Source organism: Astyanax mexicanus, chromosome 8 (genome assembly GCF_023375975.1).
Source record: "Astyanax mexicanus isolate ESR-SI-001 chromosome 8, AstMex3_surface, whole genome shotgun sequence".
NCBI classification, from domain to species: Eukaryota; Metazoa; Chordata; class Actinopteri; order Characiformes; family Acestrorhamphidae; genus Astyanax; species Astyanax mexicanus.
The window spans coordinates 26,202,831-26,226,208 of record NC_064415.1 but is presented as its reverse complement, the minus strand read 5'-3'; the positions used below and the strand labels follow the sequence as shown (position 1 = coordinate 26,226,208).

Below are 23,378 nucleotides of genomic sequence, written 5' to 3'. Positions count from 1 at the left end.
AACACTGAATTACAAAAATTATTTCAAGAATACACTACTGCAACAAAATGTGATAAGTAGGGGTGGTAAATATGGCATGATATTTCAAAGTATAATATTATTCACAAAATAAAAAAATGCTGGCGATATTATTGCGTATGATACGATATGGCACACCTCTATTGGCTTTGAATATGCAGTCATAAGTCATTTGATTTCAAAAGATTAAACAAAGAAAAACTCAGCCAACATAAATAGCCAATATAAAAAATAATCAAATCTAATATAATAAGTAATTTTTGACCCATGTTGTGGATTAGAGGGTGTGTGCATATGTTGCACATTAAAGGGTTAAATGGTGCCACATTTGTGAGGAACATGCATTTGTGAGATGAGCAGAAGTGCTGGGCATGTGGGTTGCGCTCGTGAAAAAATTGCCAAAACCTCTCTGCCACTCCCAAACAGCTCATTCTGCCATTGACTCATTTGGTGTTTGATATTTTTCTTAAGGTGTCATCTTAATGGGCTGCTCACTCTGACATCCCCCGTTATATGAAACTTGGCCTTAAATTTGGAGATGGTACTAGGGCTCACTCAGCTTGGTTTTGAAGTTATGGGCTCTATTCAGAACAGTCAAACGTGGCATGCCAATTCTTGGAGCAGAAACCTACTGACCACTGTAGCAGAGCCCATGCTCAAAGGTGCACCTGAGGAACCCAAAGCTCTAAACCAGAAGCTCAAAATAACAAAAGCAACAGCAAAAGAAGCTGTTTGGCAATGGCAGAGAACATTTGGTAAACTACAAAGCCAATCTGCTGTAGACATTTGGGTTTTACAATAAAATATGAATATGAGCCAAAGGATCAACATTTAAACACTTAAACTTGGATCTGATACACATTTCAGAATATAGCACATTTTGTCTACACCCACCCATTGTTCTTGTAAGCAAACATTTTGGAACAAATAAACTTTAGATTAGAGAATATAACTTAATGTTTAGTTGTAAATCTTGCATCGTCAGCCACCCACTGACACTACAAAATGCTTACATTTCTTTTTTGTAAAGCTTTCCCAGGCTTCCACCGCAGCCTCTTTTATCTATTTTTCAGTAGCTTCTTTACAATAAAATGCTTGCTCTATATGGTTTATATACGTCTGGACAATGACTATCCCAGTCAAAAACCTTCCACTTTCTAGCACGGATGAACTACTTTATAGATGCCATCTTCTGAAACCTGTGTCATATCCAGATGTAAATACCTGGAAATTAAAACTGAAATCTTGGTCATATTTTTATTTTAATATCAAACACAATTGTTTTCAGTTTATAGCAGAAATAATGGGATTAATCGCAGAAATTTCATGGATCTACATTCCACACTGTTGTCTGGACTAAATGAGTGTTTAACATTTGCTGTAGGTTTTTTTTTAATAAGAGTATACTATACTAGGAAGAAAAAAAAGAATTTGTGATGGATTTGGAGATTTTGGATTTTTTGGTGTGTCACACACAGCACCTTACCTGACTGAAACTTCCTGTGTGCATAAACTTTGAAAAAAAAGCCTTTAGTTTTGCTCACAGTCCATTTGCCAATATTTCATTTTACTCTACCCAGTCTGGTCAAGCCAGTCTGACAGGATTTTTACAGTTTCACACACACACACACACACACACACACACACACACACACACACACACACACACACACACACACACACACACACACACATAGACATGCTCTCTCTCTCTCTGTCTATTTTTATCTCTTTAAAACACAAATAATGATACAAACAAACAAATGAATAATAGTTGAACATAAAAATGTTTTATGGCATTATAAATGACACTTATTTACTTTAAAATGCAGTAATGAATATAAAAATGCTGCATGGTGAGTATAAAAGACAGTATAATGCAGATTTCAGTGTCTTTTCTTTTCTTTTATTATATTTATTAATATAAAGAGTGATGCAATGTAATTATTTTTGTACATGCATCTCTCAATGTGTGTTAGGTCGACTGTGAGGTATTTCTCACATTCCTCAGTAGAGGTCTGGTTTGGTGGTCTAGGCTACTGAATTAGCTGCTGCTGCATGTAATTAACATAATGCATTTAATCACACTATAACACACAGATAATCTTAACTAAAACCATTGGGCTGGAGACAACAATGAAAACATTCTGGAAGCTGATGGAGAAGTGCATGCATGTACAGCCAGGTCTCTCCACTAACACAAGCACTGACAGAGCAGACGTAATTTAAGGAACAATTTTATGTATAAAATATTGTTTTAATTTCTTGGTTATGTTAACTACACAAGAGCCATGCCAGGGTAAAAGAACATATACTCAGTATGTTTACATTTTTTTTTCAAGTAAACATATAAAAGTCTCCCTAAATGTGCTTAAAGTGTTTTGGTTTTTAGATAGATTTTTTATTTAGAGATGGATACAGTTTTAGAATTGTGGCTACATGTAAGGAAAGATTGTAATAATTATTCAGCTCTTTTAAAACTGTTTAAACTATATAAACCAGTAACAGAGTTGACAGTAATCGCATTGACATTTGACACTATTTATACAAAAATTAAGGAGATAAGAAGTTTGACATATTTTACTGCCTTCCACATGTTGCCTGCCAGAGGAAGTGACATTATTACGTGCAGCTCACAAGTTTAAATTATTTATTAGAACTGTCTTATTAGAATTGCAGATTTTATGCAGAATTATGCAGAGTTGCTGGTTTGATCTTTAAAAAAACTGATTTGTAAAGTGATTAAATGTGGTAGTGTATACAGTATTCAGGTAAGAGTGACATTCTCTGGTATTCTTAATACTCAATTCTGATTTAACACAACCAGTTTCTTCTCTTTTCTTCAGGATCTACATGTTTTAGCAAATATGTTTAATGAAAATATATTTATTCACTTGTTTCTACATGTCAAAGTTTTAAATTGGTTTAAACCTTTACATTGGAAAATGTATTTGTTTTACCTACAGTTGTGGTGTGGTCACAAGTATTTATCATAACCTTGTTATAAACATGTAGATTCACATATTTCTTTTCATGCTTTCATAACTCAAAGATCTGGACAAAAGTTTTTAAACAATCTGGAACAATTGTATCTTGAACATCTTGCACATCTCCCAAATGGCTCTTAAGAAGGTCACAGGATCAGGTCAAACAGCAGCTCAGTGTCAAAACAAATATCTCAAGTAATGATCACCCCCCAGGCTCTGAGATGTTCTGAAGAGAGATAATCAACAAAAAGTGACATAACACACAAACCACAAGTCCTCAAAGCAATAACCTATTAAAGCAGAAAAAAATACTCGCTAGGGCAAATTCTCTGTGATAGCTCAGCTGAAGTAGCTCTTCAGGTTTTGTCAATGTTTTACCTTTCTATGGCATTAATTGTATTTTTGAAAGAAAATAAATAAATAAATAACGCCACAATTAAAAAATATATATATGTTTAATTATTTGAATCACCACAGATTTATCATGGAATCCCTAACAAATGTGATCTACATAATGCTGCCCAAAGGGAACAAATGGAAAAACCTTGTTTTAGTAAGTTTACAACAAGAATGTAAGAATGTAATAAGAATATTAACAGCCAAATATACTTTTTACATATTCTTCCACATATAAATATGACCTTCTTGTATGCCTCACATATGCATTAAAAAATAAATAAATAAATAAAATAAATACCAAAAAATGTATGGTATGGTATGGTATGTAATGGTGTAATAACCAAAATTAAAGGTTAAAAAGAATTTAAGTACTGCTCTGCCGTGCATGTGTGCACCTTACTGGTCCCTTCCAAACGGACTTGCACTACACACCCAATATCTGCACTACTGATATACTTGCACTGTCAATACGCACTTTCATTCCACAAAAACTGCGAACTTTACGTACTTTACGCACTCATTCACTTTACCAGCCTTAAGTTATATACCATATTTGCACTACCGTTTTATGGGTTCTATTTATACTGTCATTCCATCTCAATCACCATCAATATTGCACTATTGTCCTTTGTCTTACGTATGTTTATTGTGTCTTGTTGTTTTGTACATTTAGTGTCTCCCACTCTTTTAGATTATATATCTTATTTCTTTTTACTTATATGTATATATCTATTTCTCCCACACCACTACTGCACCTTGTTTCTGTCTCATGTCTATTTGTGTCCCTGCTGTATTGTACACATAGTGTCTCCCATTCTTTCTTTTACTATATCTATTATCTGTACCTACTGTTAAATTGGGAAGGAGAGTAACGTAATTTCAATTATCTGTATGTCCTGTACATATGCAGTATTGACAATAAAACTACTATGCGCAAATTGCTCAAACAGGTGTCAGATACGTGTCATTTTAAAAGATTGTGTGAACAGCCTAAACCAGGGGTTCTCAACGCGACCCACATTTATAGAACACAAACCAAACAAATTTATTTTTGAAAATTTTCCTATTAAAAAACCTCTTTAAACCTATTTATACATACATATGCATGCAAAATAAATTTCAGAACATTTTTTAAGAAACTGAGAAGGAACATGACAACTACATGTATAAAAGTTACTACAATTCATAAGGCCACAAAATTTGATAATTTCACTTCTCTGCATTCAGAGTACATTATAAGATTTTTTAAATTTATTTTTTCTTTATTTATTTAGTGACTACACACTATAAAACAGAGGTATGATATAAGTACTTTCTTGTACACAAAGATACACTTTTCATAATTGTACCCCAAAGGTTTACTATTGATTTTTACAGGGTCAGATGTGTTACTTCTTAAGTACTAAGTCTTTCCTAACAGCCGGAGGTACAGATTTGTACCATTTAACCAGCCAAAAGGTACATTCGGTATTTTGTATCACTGTACTAATTATCAATATATATCTTTTTTTTTTTTTTTTGAAAGCCAAACAATGCTGTATCAAGTTCTTGACACACAACCAGTTACTGTATATAATCCTTAGAATCTTTATAATCTGTACTGGTACAAAAAACATGGGTACGAAAAAAAAAATCCTTTCACTGAAAGGTACCCTAATGTACCTCAATATAAGGTACAGCCCTAGCGACAAGCTTTGTACTCTTTTAAGTACAAATCTGTACTTATTTTTCTTAGTGTGTATATATCTGATTTGGGCCACATTAACCCGCTGTGTGCACTTGGCCTAGGTAGTGCGCACTAGGCAGTGGATTGGAGCGCGCCCCCTTTTCTTCTCCAGCAACGGGGCAGATTTGCTGACGCCACCAGGCGAGGCGTCGTCATGCCTTCGCCGAAAAGAAGCGACGGGGCTTATTGATTGGGGCTGAAATCTCCGCGCTGCCAAATGTGTTAAAAACCCCACAAAAACACATTAACCCGCCCAGCGACCCTGAGTCTGTGATACTGATATAAACCTGCAGGCGGACGGTGAGTGTTCTGTCGGTATTAGTGAAAAGAAGCGGGAGCGAGTGTGCGGGGTGTTCATCAGTGTGTTAGCAGATACGCTAGCCTAGCTAAGCTAAGCTAGGTTACCAGGCTACCCGGGTTAGCTGGCTAATTTTCACGCTTTATTAACCCAAGTCAGAATCCCGAGTCTGACCGGGATCAGCCCGATATCTCTGCCGTAATGAGCTCAAACTGAAAAACACCCAGGAGCCCAGAATAAGAGCTTACTGTGGAGTAAAGACAGAAACAACGGGTAGTGTTTATAAATCTGCTGCTCGGCAAGTGGCTAAATGCTGTAACCTAGCTGTGTTGAGGAAAATGCTGGGGGGTGGGATTTGTTCCCTGGGAGCTTCAGCCTGTGCAGATATAGATACACTTTTATTTTACACAGATCCTGACTGTCAAACACTAGCTTAGATAATATAACACGCTTAGATAACCTAGCTAAAAGCGTCGATGTTTAGCTGTGCAAGTTTAAACTGCAGCTGGTAGCTAACCCTAATTAACTAACCTATGTGTTAGCTTAGCATGTGCCAGTTTGTTTTAGTTAGGTAGCTAGCGTTAGCTAGTTAGTTAGCTGCCTTGCTTGCTTGCTGTGCAGTGAACATGTCGATGCCATTTGGTAACTTAAATGTATTTCTCAGGGTTTCTTCTCGTTTCTAAAGTCTGGAAATTTAACTACCTATTAATAGCGCTGCAACTAATTATTATTTTGGTAATTTATTCGACTAATCTGATGATTATTTTGTCGGTTAGTCAACGATTTTTTTCCTGATATAGCCTGCATCTGTAAAAATGATAGAAACAGCTAAAAATAAGATTTAAAAGGTATTTAAATGTCTAGATGTTATTTAAACATGGAAAATACTGTAATCTGTTTGGGCACTTTTAGAGATAGAGAGACGAAGTTGAGTGTATCCTGTGTGAGTGAGCCATTTACCCATCTCCCATAGCGCTTCTGTCCCCAGCACTTAGTGTAATGCAGTGCTGTTACAAATTAATGATTAGTCGACAATGATATTTGTAGTCGACCATTTTAAATAATCAATATTGTCGGTTATGTCGACTAGCCCTACCTATTTATATGCACTTATGTGTAGTATTAATACAAAAAGAAGAAAATTGCTTAACATGACTTAAAATAGTCATAATATTTTTTTACGTGTGGTACAGTGTCAAAGGTTATATATAGATAGATATGTAGATACATACATACATACATTTATTGAGCCCAGCGGGGAAATAGCAGGTATACATAGTACATAGATGTTACAAAAAAAAAGGATAAAATAGAATGATACAGCTACAAAAATACAATAAAAATAAAGTATAAAAGTAGTCTTGTAGTGTGTGTGGTTAATGGAGGTAGAGCAGTTAAACACAGTAAAACAATATACACCAGTTATTGTGCATATTGAGAAGATGACTGATGTCAGCCATACATAAAGTGCAAGAACGCAGTTGTATAATAATTAGTAGTGCAAATTTGTAAAGATGTAAACAGTTGACGATAAGTAAGCTAAAAGTGCAGAATAGGGTAAAACTATAAAAATATTATAATGGGGCATCTCGGAGGGTGTGTCCATTGAGTGACCAGAGTGGCCGTAATGAAAAAGCATCACAGATTCTTAACTAGTGTTTTACCAGATTTTCAATGTCAATGCCCAACCTGTCACATTCTTAGTAAAACAATCTGTTTATCCAAGATACAGAGCAGATCGAACCCGCCTCTGGTAGTTAGATCTGTAATAATAAGAAAATAGCACCAGTATAATCTATCCTTGTGTACGAAACAGCATCTGAAAGATTTGTTGTTGTTGTATATTATCGTAACACACACATGCTTTATACATTATCAAGCCATTTTATTGTAGTTATTAAAACTACTTTAGAGTCAAGCTTCAAGTAAATTGCTTCACATTTGCTGCCATATTTGACACAGTGTAACAAATTGTCAAATATTTGTTACAGTAGTCAACAATTACTGTAATGACACCTCCAATAACTTACGTGAAAGAATTTGCTGTGGTCATGCATTATTTAACTCTTTAAAATAAAAATATATAATTTATCTCCATAAACAGCTTTGAAACAACAAGCCACACAATTAAAAAATTTTAAAAAAAAATGTAAATTGTAGCAAATACCTGAGTATAATCATTTTTTTGTACACCCAGAGGTCATGTTATGCTTTTCACGCATCTGTGTTGTTAATAAGGACATTTTGGAAATTATTTTATAATGGACCCTGTTCACTGTATTTACATTCATCATTATAACGGCATTTAGGCTTTTTCCTTCTAACTCTATGCTGTAAACCATCAAGCTTTTATTTAAACTTTTAGAATGAGAATAAAAATACAAAATCCAAAGTAACATGATATAACCAACACTACATCAACATCTAGAGAAAAGGCTTTTGTTATCAAACATGTACCTGATCATCTTTCATTGTGTGTTTTACCAGGCGGCGAGCTGGCGCAGGTTGCAGGGTGCCGGTGGACCATGAGAGACAGCGGGGCAAGCCTGGCTCATAACCGCTGGCAGGGTGAGCTCGCCCTGACTGTGAGCCAGGAGGGCACTCATGGAGGAATGGGACGAGGGCATCTCTTGAGCCCTGACTCCCCTCACAATGCCCAAAGCTCCATGCACTTAAAACTCAACCAGAAAGAGAGGGTCTGGAGTGGAGAATACATTGATCCCGAGGAGATAGATGATGACGAGGTGGAGGAAGAGGACGAGGAACTTGAAGATGATCAGATGGAAGAAGGGGAGGAAGTTAATTCAGAATGTGCACCGCTGGAGGAGGAGGATGGATTAGAGGACTGGCACATCCCTCCTGAGTCTTCGTCATCGTCACAACTGTTCCAGAACCTGTCACCTGAAGATAAAGAGCCAGGCAGGCTCGAAGCCAGGGACTTTCCTGAGAGCTCCCTGCAGGCTCGTCTCCGGGGGCTCAGGCAGCAGAGGCTGAGGCGATGGAAAAGGCTTCGTTCCTGCATGGGCCTGCGCTTCCGCCTCGCTCACAACTGGAAGACATGGAGGCAACGTGCACAGTGGGTGGGCACGCTGGGGCACAGGCGGGCAAGGCGGTGGCGCCAATATAGTCTTTTTGCAAGCAGGCAGAGACTGGACCCCTGCCTAAACAGCTCAAGATTAGCAGTGCAGAATGCCAATAGAATTGATACAGGTAAAACTGCAATTTACAAAATAATTTTAGTTTAAGGTGTGTTTAAGGATCCAAATAAACTAAACTTTTGGCATCTTTAGTTTTTTGTGCAATTTTCAGTGAGAAAATTCTTTGATTTTCTAATACATGTGGTAACTCTTGGAGGTAAAAATGAAAATGAATCTCCTATTCCTGCAGAACCTCTATTTGGTGACTTGAATGGCTATCATGGCATTTCTCAGTCCAGCTCAGCTCTTAGTGTTGGAAAAACAGAAGGTTGGAATTTTCCCTCAGTGCTTGAGAAAGCGACCAAGCAGAAGATGGAGGCTGCCCTCACTGAAGAGCATGTGTCCTGTGTCCAAGGTAAATTCTACTGTAGTACCCTTTTGAAGTTGCAAAATAACAAATGTTATACTCTTGATCAGGGGTGTAGCAGCAAATTCTTGGCCTTGTGCACTCTCAATGTCAGTGGGCCTCTATCAATGCCAGTACACGAAGCATGATTTATCTAAAATAATGAAGCATTAATAAAGTTGTAAGCTACAATAATGCTGCAAAAAATGTATGGCAAAAATAATAATCTTAATGGGCTATAGTACACGCACTGGACCAAAGGATAACTTACTTTAAACTCAGGGTAAACAAATCACATTTAGGCAGCAATTCAACCAGCATCCATATCTCTCTCTCTCGCAAACCAACAAATGTAACCACTAACGTTAGCCGGCTCATAATTGTCTAAATACTTACAGCCAGAAGCAGCCTGGTTGGCAACTAGCTAAGCTAATGACTTCACATGAGCATAGAAACACCAGCAGCTGTCTGGAGTGGACTACGTTAACTTTAATTGGACTTCGCATAACAAGCAAATTCGGTTTACCTTTGGGAAAGAAAGCAGTCAACAACTGCCTCCCTCATTCTGCCTTCTTTTTTTTCTTCCTTTCTTTTGATAACCTGATTTCAGCTTTTTGGTAAGCATGATGTCTCTAGTCCCCAGGTCTTTCAATATGGGCTCACTGGTGTTACACTTGTTGCCAGTCACTGTACAGTGGACTAAACCATTTTGCACCTCTGGGAGGGGCCCCCCCAAAATATCCAATATATTAAGAGGACTGTGACTAAAATTTCCTCAGTTTGGTGTTATCAATATATTTGATGGTCTTGATACTAAATAAATTGGTTTGAGAAACATTAAAAAGTTTACAGTTCATGCACGATACAACATGGCAAGTACTATATGACATTAACTGCCTTTACGTTACTGATATGTGGATGCAGCATTATTCACACTAAACAAGTAGTTGCTGATGGGGTGTTCACGCTGCACCATGCCTGATTACAAAATGTTGTATCCAAAAAATGCTAATTTAAAGCTTAGCTTTCTGGAATATTTTTGTTAATAATTTTAGCTATTTTTAACAGACATGCTCTTTCCAGTATTGTAAGCCACTCTGTTTCCAGGACAGGGAAAAGAAAACGCTTAAATATTCTTTCAATGGTGGCAAACACAACAACATTTTTTTTATTGCCTAAAACAGGCTTTAACCCCATTTAGCTGTTTGTCTTTGTTTTTCGGTTTGCTTTAGCCACACATCCCAATTTCTGTCCTAATTTTTGTCCATTAATGGCTGCTGCTCATAGTTGCAGTGTGTTGTACTATAAGATTCATAGCCACAAGTTGAAAACTATTTTTTGTATATATTTCTATCTGGTAGGCATCTTGGATGAGTCTCTCCATAAATATGGCAGCCTAATCCCTATACATTCTGATGACATTGTAGAGCAACTGCAGGAGATCTTCAATGAGAATTTCTCGCAACCTCACAGGTATGTTTGTTAAACAGTTCTGCATTTTATTCTAAATGTAATATTTGTGTGTGTGCCTATATATGTAATATAATACACCAGAATACATGTTCTACAGTAGTGAACATTAGGGGTGTCACGATCTCGATATTTTATCGAAATCGAATCGAAATGAGGTCACGATCTCGAGTATCGAAGTCAAAAAGAGGATCGACGATCCCTGCCGCGCGCGCTACGCAAATAGCGCAGCGCGCTACGCAAATGGCGCGGCACCAACACAGCGCATCCTATTCATTTAAATAGAGATAGCCACTGCATGAGCGCAGTCGGCGGGAGTGTGATCACTGTTTTTATCTGTCCAACGGGGGAGGGGGGGCGGGGGTTGGGCGCGCAGGTTTTGTATCTGTATCTAACGGAGGGGTGGGTGTGCGCAGGTGAGAGCGTGTGAACTCGCTGAAATGCGTGTGTCAGTGTGACTTGAGAACACTGACTATAGATCACAGTGAGGTGGATTAAAAATCTTAAACTTATAATTGACTACACCTGTTGCTTTCCATTGAATTAAAAAAACATCTTTCTCTCAGATAAAGTAAACACAAGCGTGTTTCTGACTAAAATAAAAGCTTTTCAGGAGAGATATAAGTTATGTGTAAATATTTATAAGACAATACCCACATCACTTATCTAACCAGCCTGTACTGATTTCTGCCCCCCAATAATGCTTTCAATAACCTCTTGTAACCCCTGGGAGCCAGGGGTTACACTCTAATAGCCTTTAATAGTCTTCAGTAGCCTTTAAAAGACTTACCTGGCGGCCGCGGTGTGTCCACTAAACTCCGTAGTTATAAACATCCTGAGGTTAGCAGCGCGCTAACTGACCTGTTTATAATGTAATCCGAGCAGTGCCTCCGTGTCGGCTGTTCTAACCTGCTGCTGTTAGCTGCTTGGGCTGAAAGATGAACTGTAGTGAGCTGTATTATCCGGTTAGTGGGGTTAAAACCTTTATTTGATTACAGAAACAGTAAAAACGGACTGGCTGAGCTCTGTAGCCCGTGGCTGGGCTGTACTGAAGTAGTGACTGAGTGAAGAGAGCGGGGCTTGTGCTGCTGCTGCTAGTGGTTGGATGAAGAACTGCAGCTTCATGTAATGAGCAGTTTCACCAGCCATCCACACACAGCTCTGATAAACTGCTTGTTTTAATAGTGCACACTGTTGCTACCAAAAAAAGTCACTAGATGGCATTACCATATATATCTTAATAAATAATAATAATAATATTTATAATATTTATAATAATAATAATAATAATAAATATATTATTTAAATTTTATGAGGCATAAAATAATAACAAGAAAAAAAAACAAGAAAATCGAGAATCGAATCGAATCGTGACCCTCAAATCGAAAATGAAATCGAATCGAGGATTTAGAGAATCGTGACACCCCTAGTGAACATACACATACACATACACACATACTACACATACATCTTTTACAAAATTTGTTTCAATTGGATTTATTAGGAAGGCAGAGGTGCAACAGATAATCCAGTCCTACCAGCGCTCCCCGGGTACAAGCATGGTGCGAGGGTTCAGTGTGAACTACAAGCGCCATGTCCTGACCATGGATGATCTCAGCACCCTTTATGGGCAGAACTGGCTTAATGACCAGGTAAAGAATGGAAAGTTGTAATTAGGATAGTTAAGTGTAACTCTTATAGTTAATTATTTATTTTCCCTGTTGATCTGTTTATTTCAGGTTATGAACATGTATGGGGACCTTGTAATGGATACAGTTCCTGACAAGGTGAATATGACACTTACATTCTTTGTGGACAAAATACACAAAAACAATATCTTGTGAAAGTAAGCTGTCATTGTATATGATATGATTTAGGTCATTTAATGGGCTGAATGCATATAAAATAAATATTTTTTAATCCATGTTTTCTAGGTTCATTTCTTCAACAGTTTCTTCTATGACAAGCTCAGAACTAAAGGTTATGATGGGGTTAAGCGGTGGACAAAAAATGTAAGATTTTTCCTCTGATTTAAAAGAGATTATTTTTTTTACTGATCCAGTCATTTTTTTTTCATGGTTCTTCATTTGAGACTACACAAAGAAACAGAATGGAATGGAAGTCTTATGCCTTTAGAGCCTTTTGTTGTTTTCGATAATACCAATGGAAGTCTTATACTTGTGTGTATTTGTGTGCGTAATACATTTGGTTTTCTTTACACACTGATTTCAGGTTGATATCTTCAGCAAGGATCTACTCTTGATTCCTATTCATCTGGAAGTGCATTGGTCACTAGTGTCTGTGGACATTAAGCAACGGTTCATCACCTACTTTGATTCCCAGCGAACTCTTAACCGTCGCTGTCCCAAGGTCAGCACCTCTTGTGTGCTTATTTGTTTTCTAATTAGCTTTTGTTAATTTTTTCCCAGCGTAAACTTGCAGGCATGCTTCTAACCAGCTTCTAACCAGTTCTCTTTCCTTATTCTTCTTGTAGCATATTTTTAAGTACCTCCAGGCAGAAGCTATCATAAAACAACAGAGAGATTTTCTCACAGGGTGGAGAGGCTTTTTCAAAATGGTAAGTTATTCAACACCTGACTAATGACCACAAAGTGTTTCTTAAGAAATGTATGGGTCACTGTACATGTTTCTTTGTATGTATTTGTCTCTTATTTTTATAAAGATCAAAATTACATTAGATTTAAAGGGATTCACCGGTATTAACAATTTCAGATATACAGACCTAAAACAGTAAAGATCCCAGGTTGTGTCTATATAGACCATTCCTCCCATACTGGCTTTAAATAAACAGTCAGTCAGTCAGTCTGCAACGAAACTGTTGTATCACCTCTTTGTGATTTTGTTGCTCATTGTAAGCCAGCGTGCTAATCGCTCAGATATGTCTTAAGCTGAAAAGAGCTGCCACACAAATTGCCCAGTGCCGCAACCGAGACAGTTATATATACAGTTTTATGATAAAAAAACAATAATGTTCCATAAGGTATTGTAGTGAATATGCATTTATCTGGCCTTTGCTCACTTTTGTAATTTATTGTTTGTGGTAATCAAGTTAGCTAGCATGTTTTGCATTTTGTTTCAGTAATTGGGTGAATGTTCACCATGCAATATTATTATTTTAATAATTTTACAATTACTGATTTCCCACCTAAATAGAGACTTTTTGTATAGCCAAGCTTCTAGTTTAGCCCCAGCTCACTTCTATTTCACATGACAATGTGAAACATGAATGTGTATTATGACTTTGACCTGCATTGGTTACGTTTTGCTCATCTTGTTTGTTTGTTTTTTATTTGATTGTGCAGTGCTGGCTGATATATAGCCTCAAGTATTGAAAAACTAGACCTGGATTTCTCGCCAAATTTTTTTCTCTCCAACTTTTCAGTTTTCAGTGTTGTTAGAAATTTAGATATTGGGTTTGTAAACTGCTTACATTAGTTATTAGTATATGATGGTTTATGTTCTGAGTTTGCTGTGTTAACAGAGGTCATATCTGTGTTTTAGAATGTAGGCCGACAGAATAATGACAGTGACTGTGGGGCATTCGTTCTTCAGGTAAGTAAAAAAACTAAATCACCATGCCACTTTCTACCATTTGGAAAGGTATGATTTTACTTAATTCATTTATTTTTATTTTTTTCTGAACAAATTTATTTAAAATAGAGTTCCAGTGTATTAAAGAATTGAATTTCATCAACTATATCTAAGATATGTAGAAATATATATATTATACTTTGGTTTCTGTTTTGTACCTGATCTTTTTTCCCCAAATATTTGTCCACTTGGTCTGAGTCTCTTACTCTGTTTTGTTCTAGTACTGCAAGTGTCTGGCATTGGGACAGCTCTTTAGCTTCAGTCAGCAGGACATGCCTAAACTGAGGAGATTAATGTACAAAGAGCTTTGCCACTGCAAGCTCTCACTGTGATACTTATGTCAAAGCAATGCAGCCAGAGGAGGAAGAACAAAACATCTGGAAACTTCCATCTGTGTAAAAAAAAAAAAAAAAAAAACAGGACATTGCTGGACACTGCATTATCAAACCCACTTGTTTGTTTTTGTTTTGTATCAGTGTTACTTTCTTGTGCTTGTGGTGGCCAATGTCTTTTCTAATGGCTGCTTTGTTGAAATGTGGCATTTTAATGGGAGCCATTTTGGACTCTTGCAAGAGGCTTCCAAAGTGTTTTCTATGATTTTGCCTCCGTCTGTAAAGGTGTTACAAATCTTTTTTTTAATTGTGGGGAAGTGTCATGTTACTCAGATGTGCAAGCATAATCATATTTCACTTTTATTTTTCAATAAATCATGCCTTATGAAAATGAATGAGTGAGTGTGGTTAAATAACTGTTGGCAACAAGTATATTTTGTACATTGGAATGTAATAATAATATGCTTAATAATAATACACTATATACATAATACATAATATCATTGCCAGGTTTGATAATGGATATTTTGAGTTTATTTTTAGATTTTGGCAACACGGTGCAATGTATTGCATTTTTTTTTCTCTTGTATTAGGTTCTGGTTGTAATGTAATTATTTACATTGCCAAAAGCAGAAAAAATGTCATATCAGATTGTCAGTCTTTCTTTGAAAAAAAAAAATGATTACACTAGATTATATTAGATTAGATTATACCACAGTTTTTGGCTATTTCAACCACATATTTTGTGTAGTTCCAGTGTAGCAACACATACCATTTACAATGAACTGTAGAGTAACTGGTCAGGTTGAATGTACTTTATAATCTTAGTTCCGATGATTGTATGAAAAGTTGGTTCTTTTCAGTAGCCTGCAAAAATCTTGTATCCCAAAAATGTTAGGAGAGGTTACTTGAGAAAAAAAACCCTTATTAGTTTTATTTCAGTGGTAGAAAAATGTGAAGTAAAGTGGTAAAAGATTTCTTGGGGAAAACAAAGTGACATTAACTTAATTAAACTGAAAACTTCTGCTTTCAAACTGTCAAAAAAGTAAAGAATCATTTTTTCTGTGACTTATTTGTGTATATATATTTTTTGTATTATTTTTCATTATTTTTATCCTCCTTGAAGAGCTCTTGACCAGCAAAGGGTATGATAACCAGCTGGTCCTAAGCTAAATTGTTTTAGCAGGGTAGTTGATCAGTGTAATGTGAATAAAAAAGAGACTGAACATTTTAACAGCAAATTAGGGTATGAGAGTAATAAAAGAAATACATTTAAAAGTTTTTTAAAGAAATAAAGTATATTTGTCTGAATATTTACATTTGTCTACATAGGACATTTGTCTACATATGAGGAAATTCACAGTAAAATACTTCTTATATGGATAGACCAATCTACGCAGTCATATTTTCTATTCTAAAAGCTGATGTACAAAGAAACTGATTTAGAGAACAGACTGTGCCTTGACGTCAAGCCTGGGGCGGGCTGTGCCAGGGCGACGTGACGAATTTAACGTTTTAACCTATGAGGTGTCACGTTGGAAAGCCTTGGTTTTGATTGACGAGACTCTCCTCCAATCACAATTGTTCAGGCCTCGGTGCCTTGGCGTATTTAACACATTTCCGCCGTTGTGCTGTTCTTTGTGATAATGTCGGCTGAACATGAGGATAGGTAAGTGAGGGCTGGGAGAGTAGCGTGGGTGCTAATTTACCCTAATATAAATTTCTATATATATTTATATATTTAAACACGTTATTTGACTCGTTAGATATCTACATTTGGGCAGCGGTGGAGCGAGTTGACCTGGATGAGTGTTAAATTTAGATTAACCGGACTGTGAAGCGAATAAACGGCGGGGCACGGCAGAACGCTGGTTTAAGCTAGCTTAGGTAGATAAAAATGCGAGAATTGTTAGTATTAATGTCGGTAAATGCGTGTATTGTGTTTATTTAGGTCGGATTAGTTCTGTATCGATGTTAATTTGGTGTTTTAGCCCGTTTTCTATCCTTATGTTAAAACGTGCCGGCTCCTGTAACACAACGTGACCTGACCGGTTAGCTCGGTAGCTTAGCTTAGTTTAGCTGAGCGTGTCAGTTAGGTTAGCGGTGGCGGCCTGGGTGCCGGTGTTTTGTCGAATTGGTCTACCCGTTGATATGTGCTTTTTACGACCAGTGCGCATGCGCATTTTAAAGTTTATATAGTTATGATATGACCATGGAAAATACAAAAAAGTGGTTCTAATCACCCATTGTCATTTAACAGAACCCTAAAATATAGAATTTAGACTTTCCAAAATTCATACCGAGACTTTTTTTTTTAGCGAGCAACTTTTTAAATGTGCTTTTTTTTTTCTGGTATTTTTTTATGTTTAAATACACACTTTGGTAGCACGATTTGGTAAGGTAGCACATTTCGACAGAACACCGGCTCGTGGGCCGCACATGGCGCTTCTTCCTCCCTTTCTCTGTTCAGCGCTGTTTTCACTCAACATGTTTAGTACTGTTTTACGCTTTAGTTATTTCGATCTAAACATTTAAAATAAACCGGATTGTAGGGCTTTAGCGCCATAATACACGATTTCTGTGTGTGTTTGAACTAATTTCGATGAGAAGACCGGAGCACATGGCCTGCCGGTTTGGACAATGGAGAATTCCGCTATATGGGATGAGCAGGCCGGAGTCTAGTTTAGCTACAAGCTAAGCCAGGTTTATCGCTCCAGTCACTTCGGATTTGAAGAAATTTGAGATTAATAGTAGCCAGATTAGCTCACTCTTGATCTCTAAACTAGATTATTATAGTTAGATAACCCAGATTATATTGCTCATTCGTCTCTAGCGAGCTGCGTTTCGCAGGTTAGCTATTCGCTGCAGTCAGCTAACGCCTAGCTAGTTAACAAGCTAAAGCTAACATGCTTTACAAAGATCTATGCTTAGCTAAAAAAATCTGAAGTATTCGTAGTCTAAAGTCATGTAAAACAATAGTAGTGCGTGTTGTCTCTTCAGTGTTCCTCTTTAAATGTTATATTAACCCGATTGCCTGTGTAAAATCTTAATGTAGCTCTGTAGCCTAGCTCCTCGTTAGCTAGCTAAGCTAAACTCGTGTGAAACGTGAGGGCAAAGATGGCGCCCTCCAAAGCCTTTTTCACAGAAAACTGCGACGTGTCTGGCGGTGTCCGCTCCCCCTCCATCTTAGCTAAATCTTCTATCCACGTCCTTCTCATTTGATTAACTTTTCTGTTTTAAACCAACGATTACCTTTGTTAAATTCGGTCTTATTTATTGAGGCAGGTGAAAAGTGACTATGAAAATTGGAGCTTTAATTTGAAATCCAAAATCTCAATGTGTCTGAAAGATCAAATTACTCTACTTTCTTCCAATACATGACATTGCATTAATTCTGGTTTGTTCTCCTCCTTTTAGACCTAGAGACAATGGCCCCGAGGGCATGGAGCCAGATGGAGTCATTGAGGTGTGTTGAATATCTTTTTCAATCATCCATCTGTCTAATTACCTGTAATTGTGTTTCTGAAAAGTTCGTTGTTACAGGTTGACTAAAGTACTTCTGCTTATTCCACAGGGCAACTGGAAGGAAGTCGTCGATAGTTTCGATGACATGAACCTCCGTGAGAATCTTCTCAGAGGAATCTATGCCTATGGTTTTGAGAAACCTTCTGCTATTCAGCAGAGGGCTATTCTCCCTTGTATCAAGGGTACGTAGACAATATTTCTGTGTAGAATAGTCAACCTTTTATATACGTATGGTCGATTCACACATGAGTCACCATGTGCTCTTGTGAGTTAAATGCACCAATACTTTTTTTACTGTTGTGCCTCCCTTATCATCTGGGCAAGGAAGTGCCTGCTAGTGGCAGATTCCTATATCTGTTAGGGGAAGATCAAACACAGCCCATATTCATCCCAGTCTACTCACCACTATGAGCAAAAGACTGTTTCATGGTATGGGTACAGATTGCAAGCTGTTCCTACAGTAGATTTCTGCTGATGGAAAGCCTCTCTTTATTTTGCCAGTCTTGGCCTGTCTTAAATTTTGACTTTTATTTTGACAGGATACGATGTCATTGCACAGGCTCAGTCTGGCACAGGGAAGACTGCCACCTTTGCCATTTCCATCCTGCAGCAGATTGACATTGAGATGAAAGCAACACAGGCCATGGTCCTGGCCCCCACCAGAGAACTTGCCCAACAAGTAAGATCCAGTTACATGCGTGAGTAGTTCTGTTCTGTTGTGAGGTGACGCAAATGTTTTAGAATGACCCTTGTCATCTGGGCAAGGCAGTGGTCTGTCAGTGGCACCTAGTCCTATATCTGATAGGGGAAAATTGAAATTACCCATTCATCCCAGTCTACTCAGTACAGTGAGATAAAGACTGTTTCATGCTATGGGTACATATTCAACATGACTCACCGCTATGTTACTCATCATTTACCACCAGTTGTGAGTCATTGAGTTCTTAAGCTGTGAGGTGGGTTACAGCATTACTTGGTTTGCTGACTAAATGGAATTTTTTTTTTTTTTTTCTGTAAACACCAGTTAGGTTCAGATTTGCCTGGCCCTTGTAGATTTCTTTTTTTGACATACCTTTGCTGGTGTCTGTTCATGTTTAGATCCAGAAGGTAGTCCTTGCTCTTGGAGACTACATGGGCGCTACCTGCCACGCCTGCATCGGTGGAACCAATGTCCGTAATGAAGTTCAGAAGTTGCAGGCAGATGTGCCCCACATTGTTGTGGGCACTCCTGGGCGTGTTTTTGACATGCTTAACCGACGGTATCTCTGTAAGCAATTTTTTTTTCTTTATCCTTTTTTTTTTTTTTTTTTTCCTAAATGGTGAGCTCCGTGAGATTGAATGCTGTAATGATGAACCCTTATGCGTGTCAACTGACTCTGTAGTACCCTGTGCTTCCTGGCCGCTCTTCAACGTTCTGTTGGGGGTGCGTTTGGGGCCACAGGTCTCCAGAGGCATGATCAGACCTCATTGACCTGAACGCAGCATTACCCCAGTCTTTTTTTTTTTATTCTTTGTGGGTGGCCCCCACATAGTTTACATTTTATTTAAATCAAAAATTAACTTGCTACGCTGACTAGCTTTTTTTTTTTTTTTTTTTTTGTGCATTCTGTTTATATCTACATTCCTCTTTCAGCTCCCAGACACATCAAGCAGTTTGCACTGGATGAAGCTGACGAGATGTTGAGCCGAGGGTTTAAGGACCAAATCTATGAAATTTTCCAGAAGTTGTCTTCGGACATTCAGGTAAAGCTTTTCCATCCATGCATGTGTACTGACGCGCAATGTGACAATGTTTATTTGTTAAAATGGTTCAGGGCTTGCCAAAGTTCCCTCTTCCCCCCCAGCTCTCTCTGCTGGGAATGGAATCAAGTTCTTTGGTAGAGAAATTACTGTTCTCCACCGTGACTGGGTTACTCTGTCCCTTATCACAACTATATATCAGTAGACAAAAGCACATCTATAAGCAATAAAATGTACTTTGTTATACTGAAGTATTACCATAGTCACTTTGTTTGGGACACATTGCGCTAGTTTTGTTACACTAAATGGGTTGCAGTTAAAGCAGGAACTTTAATATTCTGTTTTCCTACAGGTGATTCTGCTGTCGGCCACCATGCCACAGGAAGTGCTGGATGTCACCTCTAAATTTATGCGCGATCCTGTGAGGATCCTTGTCAAGAAAGAGGAGCTGACCCTGGAGGGTATTCGTCAGTTCTACATTAATGTGGAGAAGGAGGTGAAGGAGCTTCTCAAACTTGTCTAATGTTTAATGTTATTCTCCAACACAACTAATTATAGTAATACAATTTTTGAACAGGTACTTGCATTAGGGCCTCACAGTGATTCCAAAGCTGTTTCCAAAACTGCACTATTCACTGTCCTCTACATGTTTGAGTTTAGCTGTAGTCAGCTGAATTAACATGATGGATAATGGGTGATTTGTAAACGTTTATGAACCATTTTGGGATTCAGACTGCCCAAAAATTTAGTGCTGCGTTTTTAGACACTGCAACAAAATGGTGGCATCTCAGTAGTTCACTTTAAAGTGAATAAGGCCGTTTTAGAAATATTTTTGCAGGGCTGGGTTGTCATTCTAATATTCAGTGCTTGAAGCTGGTAGGACTTAAATCTTTGTCATGTAAACGGCACCATCTAGTGGTGGTTCTTAATCATAACCTGCATGGTGTGTTGGACCGCTTTTAACATTGAAGGAGAGAATAAAACTGATTATCTGACTAACAGTATCCTTTTGCAATTACAGGAGTGGAAGCTTGACACTCTGTGCGACCTGTACGAGACTTTGACCATCACGCAGGCTGTTATCTTCATCAATACTCGCCGGAAGGTGGATTGGCTGACTGAGAAGATGCATGCTAGAGATTTTACAGTCTCTGCTTTGGTGAGAAAGCAATCCATCATACAAAATTTTACCCCAAAACTTTGCCAGTAACAGTCTTATTACTACCCTTATCATCTGGGCAAGGTTGTGTCTGTCAGTGGCACATAGTCCTATATCTGGTAGGGGAAGAGAGAATAGCCCATATTCATCCCAGTCTACTCAGATCTATGAGCCAAAGGCTGTTTCATGCTATGGGCACAAGAATATTAATGGTCAAAGTTGGTCAGTGATTTTCAGGAGTTATAAGCTTACTGCTAACTAAACTAATTATTGGTTTACAGCATGGGGACATGGACCAGAAGGAGCGAGATTTGATCATGAAGGAGTTCCGCTCTGGTTCCAGTCGTGTGCTAATCACCACTGATCTGCTGGTGAGTTGTGGAGAAATTCTTCTGTTGCAGAATTCTTTATCCTCATACTTTAATCATAAGTGCAAAAGTGCAAAGTACACTTTTTGCATTGGCTAGCCGTCTGGTTCTTAAGCATCTTTGATTTTGTATTTGCCTATTAGGCTCGAGGCATTGATGTACAGCAGGTTTCCCTGGTTATCAACTACGATCTTCCCACCAACAGAGAAAATTACATCCACAGGCAAGTACAGTTTTTGAATGTATTTATATTTTGCCCTTTATATACAAATAAATCTCCTAGGTATCAATCATGCTTCATAATTTTGTACTTTTCTCCTTAGGATTGGGCGTGGTGGTCGTTTCGGCAGGAAAGGTGTTGCCATCAACATGGTTACAGAAGATGACAAGCGCACGCTCCGGGACATTGAGACATTCTACAACACCACTGTGGAGGAAATGCCCATGAATGTGGCTGACTTGATCTAAAAACTTTTCCCACTCCTCTCTCTTCACTTTGCATTCCTTTAGCGCCTTTTTTTTTGGACTCATACCCAGTCCCCAACCCCCTCAAAATCCCAGCGTCCAACACCCAACGATCAGTACTCTACTGCTCTATAGAGCAAAACATGATATACATTGTATTTGGAAAAACTGAGTGTTCTGAGGATTTGTGATTGAATTTTGGAGTGAGCCTTGCGCAATGAAGCTGTTCCTTAAACGAGGTGTGCCATCCACAATTTTAAAGTGAGCTGTGCAGGGCATGTTTGTTTTTTTGTTTTTCTTTTTGGCTAAAGAGCTTTGCACCAAGCTTTGATCGAAACGCCCTCTCATTTGCCATAAATTGTGGTTGCTCTCATAGTTTATCATGTTTACATAGGGTGTTGGTAACACAGTCCCATATCTGGAGCCTTTTGCTCTCAGCTAGGTGTTCAGATAGGGATCCATCATGTATTCCCAGTATAACTCTGCTGTTTGTTGGGCAGAGTGTGTGCAGGGAGCATGTGTGCATATTGCAGTGCCCAAATAGTTCCTGCTCTCAATTAGCTTATTCTATTGCACAGCTGGGAGGAGAATAATTGTTATACTACCAAACTGTTGATCACTTCCTTTTTTTTTTTTTTTTTTTTGTTAAACCACTTGTATAGTGCTGTCTTGTAGTAGCATTTTCCTCTGAATAGATATTTCTTATTTCACTGATGGGCAGGTGACTAAATGTGATAAAGAAGACAGGTTACCACCACATGGCGTATTGTATAGATTCACTGTATTAAGTCCTTATGTATTGGAGTGTCGCTCCAGTAACCTACCTCACCAAAATATATTGGAGGGGTCTTTAAAGGACCAAACTACAAATGATTGAGTATATAGAGATTATAATGTTACTTTTTTTCTGCTTGTTGAAATGCCTGTCTTGTGGGGATGTGGGGTTTACATTGGTCAGTGCTATTTTTAAATGAATTTATTAAGAATGTGATTGTTAACCTTTTTCAAACAGAAGCCGTGTATTAAACTTTTTCTACATTGGATTCTGTATAGTATTTATTTTAATTCTCTTAAATAAAGGTATTTCTTTTTAACAAGTCAAAACTTTGTTTTCTTAGACTCATTTTCTCCTTAGGGTTGCAGTACTCAAACTTGACTTAAGTGAAAAGGGTATGTTGGGTGTATTTGGTTCTCAACTGATGTTGCAACACCTTTTTTTATTGGCACCTTTTTTTATTGGACCAATAACACCAAACGAACATGAGGCAAGGGAGTGAACCCATTCTTCTTATTCCAAACTTTAAGCTATTTGTCTTGATGGATTCTTATTCCTGATGGTGTAAATAATACTTGGAAAAGGTTAAGAGCTTGACTTGGCTTTTAGATTTATGGGGTACAGAAAATGTGTACAGTATGTGTAATCAATGGTGAATGAGCAGTAAGCCTAAAGTTAACAGGCATGAGCTTCCTGAAACACTTGCATCCCCATTGTCTACAAACCTGAGATTGTGTGCACATGACCTTTTAACAGCAAACACCTATTCACCACATTTTTGGACATGTACCCTCTGCAGCTGCAACTTTTAAGAGAAAACATAATTGCTAAACTGGAAAGTCAGGTATTGTCCTGGACTCACCACATTTTATACCAATCATTAGGTAATTTAAACCTACTTTAATGGTCTAAACTTTTAGCAATCTAGAAATGTTCAGAATTTTCAGCCATAAAATGCTTT

General features: G+C 37.7%; 2 protein-coding genes and 1 non-coding gene across 3 annotated transcripts; all 3 read left to right on the top strand.

Annotated features, from left to right (window-relative positions):
- Positions 1–5,265: 5,265 nt before the first annotated feature.
- On the top strand, positions 5,266–14,780 carry senp3b (SUMO specific peptidase 3b). The gene is made up of 11 exons (XM_007248142.4): positions 5,266–5,430; positions 7,916–8,638; positions 8,816–8,980; positions 10,333–10,444; positions 11,946–12,093; positions 12,181–12,228; positions 12,376–12,453; positions 12,674–12,811; positions 12,936–13,019; positions 13,964–14,014; positions 14,275–14,780. Exons 2-11 carry the CDS (start codon positions 7,954–7,956, stop codon positions 14,383–14,385), a joined length of 1,620 nt encoding a protein of 539 aa, XP_007248204.3. The 5' UTR covers positions 5,266–5,430; positions 7,916–7,953; the 3' UTR covers positions 14,386–14,780.
- A 1,181-nt stretch (positions 14,781–15,961) lies between these two features.
- On the top strand, positions 15,962–22,746 carry eif4a1a (eukaryotic translation initiation factor 4A1A). The gene is made up of 11 exons (XM_007248141.4): positions 15,962–16,054; positions 17,803–17,851; positions 17,960–18,092; positions 18,450–18,589; positions 19,009–19,177; positions 19,544–19,653; positions 20,003–20,146; positions 20,672–20,809; positions 21,091–21,180; positions 21,321–21,400; positions 21,501–22,746. The coding sequence occupies exons 1-11, from the start codon at positions 16,032–16,034 to the stop codon at positions 21,643–21,645; spliced, it is 1,221 nt and encodes a 406-aa protein (XP_007248203.1). The 5' UTR covers positions 15,962–16,031; the 3' UTR covers positions 21,646–22,746.
- LOC125804056 (small nucleolar RNA SNORD10) lies at positions 19,251–19,390 on the top strand. Its single transcript, XR_007440556.1, has one exon. It is a non-coding gene; the product is annotated as a small nucleolar RNA SNORD10 (small nucleolar RNA).
- Positions 22,747–23,378: the final 632 nt, after the last annotated feature.